This window comes from Dromiciops gliroides, chromosome 3 (genome assembly GCF_019393635.1).
Source record: "Dromiciops gliroides isolate mDroGli1 chromosome 3, mDroGli1.pri, whole genome shotgun sequence".
Lineage (NCBI taxonomy): Eukaryota > Metazoa > Chordata > Mammalia > Microbiotheria > Microbiotheriidae > Dromiciops > Dromiciops gliroides.
The window spans coordinates 642,060,368-642,072,527 of NC_057863.1; the positions used below are offsets into that span (position 1 = coordinate 642,060,368).

Consider the following 12,160-nt stretch of genomic DNA (forward strand, 5'->3'; position numbering starts at 1 on the left):
AAAGTGGATCAAGATCTGTCATCCCTGAAAAGATTTTAGCCTGACCATCTACACAGGAAAAATCAAATGGATGAATAATTTCATCCAGATTATAATAGGCAGTTAGATGATAACTAGTAGAGTTCATCCTTCAGTATAATTAATCCACAGGCTCATTTTTAGAGCCAGGAAAAATCAGAGGCCACATGGTCCAAGTCCTACATTTTAGAGAAGAGGAAACTGAAGCTCAGGGGGCTAAAGTAGCTTGCTTAAGGTCACAAAAATAGTAAGCAGTAGAGGTGAGATTTGAACCCAAGTCAAGTCAATAAGCATTTATTAAGAGTTTACTATTTACCAGGCACTTACCTCAGTGCTAAGGAGACACACACACACACACACACACACACACACACCCCAGTCCCTGATCTCAAGGAGTTTACATTCTAATGATTGAAGACACAGGGAGCTGAAAAGAGGGAAAGAGTGGAGCTACCCCCTCAGGTGAATGGCAGAGAAATTGCACAGAATCAAGAATGGATCCAGGAGAGGAATGAAGACACCACTGTTCATCACACAATGTAGCTGTTATTGTGTACAATGTTCTTCTGGTTCTGCTCCTCTCAGTCAGCATCAGTTCATGTAAGTCCTTCTAGATTTCTCTGAACTCCCCCTGCTCATCGTTTCATTACATTCATATACCACAACTTATTTAGCCAATCCCCAATTGATGGGCATTCCCTGGATTTCCAATTCTTTGCCACCACAAAGAGAGCCACTATAAATATTTTTGTACATGTGGGCCGTTTTCCCTCTTCTATGATCTCTTTGGGATACAGACCTAGCAGTGGTACCACTGGGTCAAAGAGTAAGAATAGTCCCACAGCCCTTTGGGCATAGTTCCAAATTGCTTTCCAGAATGGTTGGATCAGTTCACAGCTCCACCAATAATGCATTAGTGTTCCAATTTTTCCACAGCTTCTCCAACATTTATTATTTTCCTTTTTTGTCATATTAGCCAATCTGATAGGTGTGAGGTGTTACCTCAGAGTTGTTTTAATTTGCATTTCTCTAATCAATAGTGATTTAGAGCATTTTTTCATATGGCAATAGATAGCTTTGATTTCTTCATCAGAAAACTACCTGTTCATATTCTTTGACCATGTCTCAATTGGGGTATGACTTAGGTTCCTTTTTTTTTTTTTTTTTGCAGGGCAATGAGGGCTAAAGTGACTTGCCCAGGGTCACACAGCTAGTAAGTGTCAAGTGTCTGAGGCTGGATTTGAACTCAGGTCCTCCTGAATCCAGGGTTAGTGCTTTATCCATTGCGCCACCTAGCTGCCCCGACTTACATTCTTATAAATTTGATTTAGCTCCCTGTATATTTTAGAAATGAGACCTTTATCAGAAATACTGGCTGTAAAAATTGTTTCCCAACTTTCTGCTTCCCTTCTAATTTTGGCTGCATTGCTTCTGTTTGTACAAAACCTTTTTAATTTAATGTAATCAAAGTCATCCATCTTGTATTTCATAATATTCTCTCTCTCTTGGGGCAGTTAGATGGCACAGTGGATAGAGCACTGGCTCTGGAGTCAGGAGTACCTGAGTTCAAATCCGGCCTCAGACACTTAACACTTAGTAGCTGTGTGACGACCCTGGGCAAGTCACTTAACCCCAAATGCCTCACTAAAAAAAAAAAATTAAAAAAAAATTCTCTCTCTCTTGTTTGGACATAAATTGTTTTCCTCTCCATAGATCTGAGAGGTAAACTACTCCTTCTTCTCCTAATTTATCTATGGTATTACCCTTTATGTCTTTTTTTTTTTGTGAGGCAATTGGGGTTAAGTGACTTGCCCAGAGTCACACAGCTAGTGTCTAAGGCTGGATTTGAACTCAGGTCCTCCTGAATCCAGGGCTGGTGCTCTATCCACTGCGCCATCTAGCTGCCCCTCCCTTTATGTCTAAATCTTGGACCTATTTTGACCTTATTTTGGTATACGGTGTAAGATGTTGGTCTATGTCTAGTTTCTGCCATACTATCTTCCAGTTTTTCCAGGAGTTTTTATCAATTACTGAGTTCCTATCCCAGAAGCTGGAGTCTTTGAGTTTATCAAACAGTAGATTACTATAGTCATTCACTATAGAATCAAATATTGTTAAATCCAGCAGGAAAAGCCTGCTGGAAGACTATTGCTATAGTCTAGTTAGCAGCTAGATGGTGCAGTGGCTAGAGCACAGGGTCTGGAATCAAAAAGATTCATCTAATCCATCTTTCATTCACTTGTTAATGTGGTCTGCCCATGTCACCCTCCCCCATCTCCCTTCGTGATCTCTAATGGCTCCTTATTTCTTCCAGGATCAAATATGAAGTCCGCTAGCTGACATTTAAAAGTCTTTATAATCTAGCCTCCTCCTACCTCTCTAGGTTTCTTCCACATTATTCCCTTCTATACCCTCTACAATTCAGCAACATCTGCCCCCTTGCTTCTATCTCCTGTCTCAGTGCCTTATCACCTGATTGTTTCTCTTACTTGGAGTGCTTTCCCTCCATACCAATAGCTCTCATCTTCCTTCAAGATAGAGGCGTGATTGCTCCATCCACTCTAAATATCTTGTGTTGTGTAACGATTGGAATAATGCCACCTGCTGGATACTTACTGTAGAAGAGTTCTGCCCATGAAGCGAAGGTCTTTGAGGGCAAGACCAGGAGTCTTTTCTTTGGCATCAGGAAGTGACGCGGACTAGTGGGAGGAGGAAGGAAGAGACTGGCGCTCAGTCTCGCGGTCTCTTTCCTCTGGAGAGCGGAGCTAGAAATGTGCTCTCCCTTTAATAGATAGGAATCTAGGCCTTTCTCTCTCTTTACCAAATTCTTATTCTCCTTAATAAATGCTTAAAAGTCTAACTCTTGCTAAAGCTTATAATTTATTGGCGACCACTCATTAAATATTTTAGACAGACTAGCTAGAATTTTAGCCCTTAACAGTTGTTAGTTGTTTGCATGTTGTGTTCCCGATTAGACTGTAAACTCCTCAAGGGCAGGGACTATTTTTGCCCTTCTCAGCACAGTTGCCTGACATGTAATGAGAATGTTGATTGACTGACAACCTCAGTGCTTCTAGGTCAGGGCACCTTTTTTTTATTTTGGTGGGGCAGTGGGGGCTAAGTTACTTGCCTAAGGTCACAGAGCTAGTATGAGTGAAGTGTCTGAGAATGGATTTGAACTCAGGTCTTCCTGAATCCAGCGCTGGTGCTTTATCTACTGTGCCACCTAGCTGCCCCTAGGTCAGGGCATTTTAAAGTTTTCCCACGAGCCACCCCTTTTTGCCCCAGACAATTTTACACAATCCCAGGTATATAGGTACACAAAATAGGTATACATAATCTTTTACTGTTGCCAAATATTTTCATGACACCCAAATTCAGTTATGGGACCCCATATGGGGTTGGGACCCACAGTTTAAGAAGCTAGGCTCTAGGAGCACAATGGATAAATCCAGCCTCAGACACTTGACATGTACTGGCTGTGTGACCCTGGGTAAGTCACTTAACCCTCATTGTCATTAACCCCGCCAAAAAACAAAACCAAAAAAAACCCCAAACCAAAACAAACAAGCGCCAAACCCTCCCCAAACCCCCCAACAACAAGAAGAAGCTAGGCTCTAGGCAACTGTCTAAGGCTAGAAGTTGCTGACCTGCCTTGGTAGAAGCATCTTTACCACTGGCATCTTTCCCTTAAAGTTTTCAAAGCTCTTTACCTGCATTAAGCCTATGGTGTATGACTTGATTAGTTCCAACTGTCAAATAGGTTAAAATTAAATCACCACATTAAATATATATATATATATATATATATATATATATATATATATATATATATATTTTTAGTGAGGCAATTGGGGTTAAGTGACTTGCCCAGGGTCACACAGCTAGTAAGTGTCAAGTGTCTGAGGCCGGATTTGAACTCAGGTACTCCTGAATCCAGGGCCAGTGATTATCCACTGAGCCACCTAGCCGCCCCTAAATATTTTTTAATAAAAATAATTTTTTGTTCCTAAATTTGGCCATACTTTCCCCTCTGTATCCCTCCCTACCTCTCACATCCTTGAGAATCATTTCAATAGGTTTTATTTCATGGAGCAACTCAGGTCTATATCTGGATTAGCCACTAGGTGGTGCCTGAGAATTTCTTTTCCTCAATGGAAGCTAGTTGGTTTTTGGCTTCTCACTTTTTTGGCAGAAGTTGCTCCTTGTCTGCTTTGATGGTTCCCTAGTTTATGGTTTAGGGTTGTGTCAGAAGATAAAAATGTAGAATTTTTATGTTTATCTTACTTCTGTCCCTACCCCTTGGAATACTTGACCCTCTCAATTTCTCCTTTCTCTGTATTTATTGATTCAGACACAACATGGATTTTTGCTGTTTTAATATATGTAAAATTAGAGTGATGTTGTTTGTTCTTCATTCTCGAAGAGGACCATGACAACAGGGTGATGGCATGACTCAGTGAATTGAATTTAAGTGAGGGCTGTGCAAGGTCACCAACCTCACTCTCTCCTTCAGAGCCATCTGAGTCCAGTGGCAAGATTTATATCAGGATGACTGGAGATGGCCCTGGATGTCTACGACAATTGGGGTTAAGGGACTTGCCCAGGGTCACACAGTTAGTTAGTGTCTGGGAGGATCTGAGAGTGATTATGAAACGGATCTATTCTCCTACTCCCCTACTGACAGAATCACCATATCTTTCTTATCTTCCTCATTCCTCCCCTCCTGTTCTAGGCTGAGAAGTCCCCAAGCACTTTTGACCACGATGGGTGGGGTTGAGTGGAGGGAATCTCAAAACATTCTTCAAGTACAAAGCAAGGGTGAGGGGGCAGAGACCTCCACAGCTCTGGAAGTTCCATCACGAAGAAGGATTTGCAACAGCTTGAGTCTCGAAATAGGCTCTGGGAGACCCTGCACCAGGCATGGTACCTCCTCCCTTTGACCCTGCATAGACCTGGCATCCCTGTATTCTCTCAAACCCATCCCTGAAATTCCAAAAATTGGCTGTAAATTACAGCAATCTGTTTTTAAAAAAAATAATGTTCTTTGATGCAGAGTGGGCTCATAAGATCCCCAAATAGTTCCTCCATAGCAGAGAGGTCTCTGAATCAGTTCTTACTTCCCCTCAGGATGCTGAGAAATTCATAAAGCAAAGACAGTGGAGCAAAATTCTCTTGGGGTTACATCCCCTTTGAACTTCAAAGGAACCCACAAGTGTTATTCCCCCATTTTACATATGAGGAAACTGAGGCACAGAAAGGTGAGAAGGCTTTCCCATGGTCACAGAGCTAGTGTCAGAGGTAAGATTTGAACCCAGGCCTTCCTAAGTCCAAGTTTAAACATGCCCCATGCTAGCCACATAACTTCCTTCATTAACTACTTATTACAAGGGGTGTAAGTGTTTGGTATTTTTGGTCACCCAGGTAAGTGATGTTTGCCATTAGGTTGTATTCTATCAACAAAACAAAACAAAACAAAACAAAACAAGTTAAACCGTGGGGCAGCTAGGTGGCGCAGTGGATAGAGCACCAGCCCTGGATTCAGGAGGACCTGAGTTCAAATCCGCCCTCAGACACTTGACACTAGCTGTGTGACCCTGGGCAAGTCACTTAACCCCAATTACCCCACAAAACAAAACAAAAGGTTATATTCTATCTGAGCTGTTCCCTCTTGGCCTGGAATGTGGGAGACTTTTCAGCAGGCCCCCATATATGCCCTCTGGCCTCTCCAAACCGGATCTGCTCTCCCACAATAGCCCTGATTTTTCTGAGGCTCCAATGAAGCTTCATCCTGAGCTTCCCGAGGTCTATCTGGGAGATGAAACATAATATTACAAAACAGAAATTGTTGCAATTACCCGGACACAGCTCTCCCCCTCTGAGGATCAGCTTTCAGTTGTCTTCCTTCCATCCTGGCATTGATTTCAACTGTAACATTGTCTTCATTTCAGCCTTGATGAACATAGAATGAAAAGGAAAATACAGCATGCAAACTCACTTTCCCCCATGAGAGAGAGTCATTGCTAACTGTCTCTTCCTCTTTGACATCCCTTTCTCTCCTTGACCTCTTGGAAGGCCTGGAAAAGTCTCTGAGCATCCATCTCCAAGGCTCATAAAGACTGGGGCCAGTGGGGAGGTTTTTTTTTTGTTTTGATTTTTTGGTGGGGCTAGTAAGTGTCAAGTGTCTTGAGGCCGTATTTGAACTCAAGTACTCCTGAATCCAGAGCTGGTGCTCTATCCACTGTGCCACCTAGCTGCCCCAGTGGGGAGGTTTTAACCCTTCCTCTGCCTCAATGGTCTGACCCTGCACGGGGTTTATGCCAGAATGGGGGTGACCAGAGCCAGGTGACTCTTCCACATCCAGGCCAGATTGGCCCTGGCTGTTCCAGCAATCCCATTCCATCACAATACCCCAGCTGGACAATTCTCATTTCTCTATCCCAGAAGTCCTAATCAGAGAGAGAGAGAGGCTGTAAGCTAAACCAGTGATTTTGTCTTGTTTTGTTTTGTTTGCAGATGGATTAGGTGCAATCTTTGGGGCAATCTCATTCTGATAGAAGGGTCTCAAAATCTCTCCAGTTTGTCCTCACCTCCACCTTCCCCCATCCCCAATCATCCCAGGAACCATGGAAAGATTCACACAGGGAATGGCTAATGTAAATGAAATAAAAGCCCCCTTCTACCCACATAACACTCATAATTCCCTTCCCTCTGAGCTAGGGGTTCTTACCTTTTTTTGTGTTCCTGGAACCCTTGGGCAGTCAGGCTGAAGCCTATGCAACCCTTCTCAGGATCAGGGTTTTAAATGCATAAAATAAGATACATGGAATGACAAAGGAAATCAATTATAGTGCAATACAGTCAGTCAAATAATTTTTTTTTTGGCTGAGGCAATTGGGGTTAAGTGACTTGCCCAGGGTCACACAGCTAGTAAGTGTCAAGTGTCTGAGGTCAGATTTGAACTCAGGTCCTCCTGAATCCAGGGTCGGTGTTTTATCCACTGTGCCACCTAGCTGCCCCTTACTTGCTTCTTCAAAAAGTATTTGGCTGGGGCAGCTAGGTGGCACAGTGGATAGGGTACCAGCCCTGGATTCAGGAGGACCTGAGTTCAAATCCGACCTCAGACACTTGACACTTACTAGCTGTGTGACCCTGGGCAAGTCACTTAACCCTCATTACCTTGCCGAAAAAGAAAAAAAAAAGATGTTACCCAGATATCCATTTCAAGATGTCTGAAAGGCACTTGGAGATGAGAAATTGGGGGTCAGCAGAGAGTTTGGGATTGGATAAGTAGATTTGAGAATTATCAGCATAGGGGGCAGCTAGGTGGCACAGTGGATAAAGCACCGGCCCTGGATTCAGGAGGACCTGAGTTCAAATCTGGCTTCAGACACTGGACACTTACTAGCTGTGTGACTCTGGGCAAGTCACTTAACCCTCATTGCCCTTCAAAAAAAAGAAAAAAAGAAAAGAAAAAAGAAAAGAAAAAGAAAAAGCAAGTTCAAGGACCCCAGGGGAGGAACCCTACTCTCACCCTCACATGTATGCACAAAAGTCCACACTGTCACATATACACAAGTACATCATAGAGATCCATAAACATATAACACAAAATCTACCTAGAAATTGGAGAATTGGAGAAAAGGTATAAAATTTATTGAGTAAAAAGGGAAAGTTGTTGGGGAAGGAGGTAGTGGGGTATCCTTACCTATATCTCAGGTGAGTCTGGGGAGGGAGAGTTAGGGTCAGTGGCTGTGCAGGAGTGAGGCATGAAATAATTGGGTATGGGAGTCTCTGTCCCCTAGCTCCAAGTGAGGCAGTGGAAAAGGCTTTGAGGAATTAGCTGTAATACAGGGCATCAACTTGGGGTGAGGGGACAAGGGGAAGAGGCTGTTTGGTTTCTTTTTTTTTTTAAATAATAAACATTTTTATTTAAAGTTTTGATCTCCCTTCCCCTCCCCTCTTCTCCCCCCTCCCTGAGGTTGTAAACAATCAGATATATGTTATACATGCGCAATTATGTAAAACATTACCATATTAGTCATTTTGTATAAGAAAACAAATAAAAATTAAAAGAGTGAAAAATAGCCTGTTTTGTTTTGTTGATAGAATACAACCTAATGGCAAATCATGTACTCATTTTGGCCTTATTTTAGTATATGGTGTGAGATGTTGGTCTATACCTAGTTTCTGCCATACTATTTTCCAGGTTTCCCAGAAGTTTTTGTCAAATAATGAGTTTTTTGTTCCCAAAGCTTGGATCTTTGGGTTTATCATACACTAGATTAATATAGGCATTCACTATAGTGTAATTTGTACCTATTCTATTCCACTGATCCACCTCTCTATTTCTTAGCCAGTACCAGATTGTTTTGATAATTAGCTGGTTGTTTTCTGGGTGATCATGTTCCTCAGTCATGGCTGGGATGAATAGACCATAGATAGGGAGAATGCAGTAAGTAGTGATGCCTAGGATGAAGGGTGAGATGGAAAGCTAGAAAGCACCTTGCCTGTTGAAATGTCTTGTCTAGGGAGAGCAGAAAGAATGCCTCAAGAGAGGCTGTATGTGTGTTTGTGGAGGGGGAGACTGAGCCAGGGGCAGGACCCAGGCAAAGATCCTGCCAAACTCAGGGGGAGTAACCAGGGAAGGGGAAGGTGAAGAAAAGGACAAGTTATAGAGGGATTTGGGGTCTGGTAGTCTGGGGAAGGGGCAAGGTGGTCAAGAAGGGGTGCCACCTAAAGGGAACAAGCCACAGTCATGATGCCAAGGGGCAGACAGATGAGGAGGGTGCCAATGGAGTAGAACAAGTTGTCCTTCTGTGGTGGTGGTCCCATCACCACCATCAAATCAATTACCTGGAGCTACTCCTTCCCCACCCTGAATAGGAATGGTCCAGTAGGTGTGGGAGAGAGGCAAGGAAGGGAAACACACACAGCTAAATGAACACAGTCCCCACACTAGTATCTCTGCACCAGCTAAAGGTCTCCTTCACAGAGCCCTTGTTTCTGAGCCTGGATTAGTTGATGACCTGCAACCCCAATGGGACCCCACCAGGCTCTCTATTACCCTCTTCATCCTAACCCTATCTCCTCATAGCCTCCCCTCGATCTAGCCTTCTCACTCAAATCTTCATTCCCCAAAGTCCTCATAGTGCCCCATATAACACCCACTGTAATCCCCTCTGTGTTTTCTTCTTTGCTCTGTCATTTCCTCTTATCCCCCCATGCTTCTTCTCACTTGAACCCCCTATTATATTCCTAACTCCTGCCCCCTCATATCCTTCCTAACAATCTCCACTCTAACCCCCCACCCAACTAATATACCCATTCATCCTCTACAGTTTAGCTCATGCTAACCTCCAAATCATTGCTCACTCCCTCTCTCCACCCACTGTATCCCCCCAAAATGCCAGCCTTAACATAGGCACACAGATCTACCCAGAATCCTCAGTCTAGAAGCTGGGGATGGGGGAAAACCCACATACAATTTACTGCATCACAAATTAAAGTGTGTGTGTTAGTGATCAGGAGACCAGTTTGCTGGTCTTTGATAAGGGAAAGAGAACTTTAAGGGGCCTATAGTCTGGAACCACAATGGGAGGGGGGAGAAAAATTGGGCTGCTTTGGTGTGCTCCAGGAGGTGACAGATGAGGATCTTGTGGTGGCCCAGTGGAGGGGCAGGGGAAGCTCTCTCCCCAAAAAAGTGGGGAAAGGACTGGGTCCAGTAGCATCTATTTCTCTAAAGGAAGAGGGGGACCAAGGTGATGAGCAATACCAGGTTTCTGGTGAAGTAGGAGAGTTTCTAGGTGGGGGAAGCTATAAGCATGTTCACTGAATGCTGAAGGAATTTTAGAATGAAGGAATGAAGGAAGGGAGAATAGAAGAATAGGAAATGCATATTTAGGGGGGAACAGAGATGGGGCAGGACAAGGTTAGAAGCAAACTGAATGAAATTTGGGGATGGGTGGAGAGCTCAAGATCTTAGAATGAGGACCAAGGAAGCTAGGAGCTTGAAAAATTGTGGGGACATTTATTAAGTACCTACTATGTGTCAGGTACTGTGTTAGACTCCGAAACAAAACAAAATCCAAACAGATCTTCCATTCCATTGGAAGTTGGAAAATTGTGATGAATGAATGGGTGGAGATTGTTTGGTCTGGAGTCCCAACTAAATGAAGTAACATAGCAAAAAAATAGCCTAGGAAGGATATCTTATTGTTGTTGTGGCTTTCTTTGCAAAGATACTGGAGTGGCTTGCCACTTCCTTCTCTGGTTCACTTTACAGGTGAGGAAACTGAGGCAAACGGGGATTAAGTGATTTGTCCGGGGTCACATAGCTAGGATCTGAGGTCGGATTTGAATGGTTGGCTCTGCGCAATATTCACTACGACACCCAATTGCCCTGAGACCTAGAGAGGTCAGGTTCAAGGTCAGGAGTTAACTACCCTAACTGGGGGGGGGGTCTTTCCACCTTACTGACAGGTGTTAGTGGGAGGAACTAAGAACCTTTCGAGCATTTGCGCCCCCTCCCCTCCCCGTTTCAATGTGGCCACACGGGCCCTGGGCTGTTCCTCGCCCCTCTGGGTGCCTCCCGGCCGGCGGAGACTTATAAACCTACTCGGGAAGCGGGGCAGGAGGGGATGTGCGTCACCGGTCACCGGGAGGGGAGCAGCAGGAACTCCTCCTAGGTCCGGGACTGGGGTCGGGGAGCCCTGTCCAGAGCCAGTGGCGCTCCCGGGAAGTCACCCTTGCTGTCTGACCACCCTCCTTCGTGCTCCAGCGTCGCTTCACGTAGCGGGAAGGAAATCCTGGGGCGAGGTGCCTGGGCGACTGCTTCTCAGGGTCTATTCTTAGTATCAGCCCTGTGACCACCGGCCTGGGACCCCCGCCCCAGGACCTGCGCCCGGAGCCATCCTTCCGTCTAGTCAGTCAGCCCGAGGAAAGGATAAATGGATGCCCCCCACCTTCCCCCCGGGACCCCAGGTCTGTCCTTTCAGAGAGAACCCAAGCATCCGAGGTCCGCTCACTATGACCCCTGCTCTTTCGTGCCTTCTGTTCCTGGCTTCAGCCGCAGGTGAGCGGGGCCCGGGAGTGGCACTGCCTTGGTTCCCTCGGATCTGGGGCTATAAGAGACCATGGAGTTGGACTCATGAGTCCCTGAGGGGTTAAAGGGTGTCTGAGGCTGGGATGACTCATCTCTGGATCCCCCTGGGGCTGGGGGTGTCAGAAGCGGGGAGGCCGGGTCTTCACGAGGTTGGGGTGCCCAGGGCTGGGCGGTCTGGAACTTCAGGATCTGGGAGTACTCAGACCTGAAGAACTGGAGGTGAATGGCGGGATAGGACTCCTGGGTCCTTGAGAGATTGGGAGCTGCTTGGGTGGGCTCAGATGAAGGTGCCGTGAAGGGTCTAGGGGGTGATTTAGGTCGCATGACCGGAAGTTTATCTTGCCTCCGGGCTAAGGTTGTCCACTCAGGTTCACGACACCCTTTTGTCTTGCAGCCGCGGCTCAGGGCAGGTCCGAGTTCCTGACCATCGTCCCGGCACAGGGAGACATTTACCTGGGCACCTCCTATTACTTCATCTGCAAAGGTGATGGGGCGGGGGGCTCCCAATTCTCACAGCCACTATGTCTTGCGTCTGTGTGCCTGTACTCCGACCTTCCCTTACTCTCTGTCTCTCCTGGGCTCCACTTCATTCTTCTGATGGGCCCGGTGCCTTATTTGCAGTGTCCGGCGGGTAAGTCGAGGCTCGCCTTCGATGGCTGGGACCTGGTGGGGAAGAGGTGACTCTTGGAGGGTCCCCCTTCTCGGCTGAGCCCATCGACGAGGCTTCAGTGGGGTTGCGAGTGACTCTGAGCGAGCCAGGTCAAGGGGACCCCTAAATGCACAGCAGAGATTAGGGATACGGGGGAGAAGGAGACAAGTGAGATCCAACTTCGGGCCATTGGTGCGTGTGTGTGAATGGTGGGGGGGACAAGGGGGAAGACTCGGGAGTTGGAGCACGGAAGGATTGTGGGGATAGGACTTGGGAGACCACGGGGGACACCAGGAGAATGAGAAAGGCGGAGGACACTTCTGACTCGGGGCCTTGGGAAATGGGTGACATCTGTGGGGAAGATAAGAGAGGTCAAGTCTTTTTGTGAA

General features: G+C 45.8%; 1 protein-coding gene across 1 annotated transcript in view; it reads left to right on the top strand.

The window, feature by feature from the left end:
* The first annotated feature begins 11,444 nt into the window (after positions 1-11,444).
* ATP4A (ATPase H+/K+ transporting subunit alpha) overlaps positions 11,445-12,160 on the top strand; it is a 42,983-nt gene continuing 42,267 nt past the window's right edge. Inside the window, 3 exon segments of the mRNA XM_043993879.1 lie at positions 11,445-11,454; positions 11,517-11,606; positions 11,759-11,881. Coding sequence (XP_043849814.1) covers positions 11,445-11,454; positions 11,517-11,606; positions 11,759-11,881 — 223 coding nt within the window.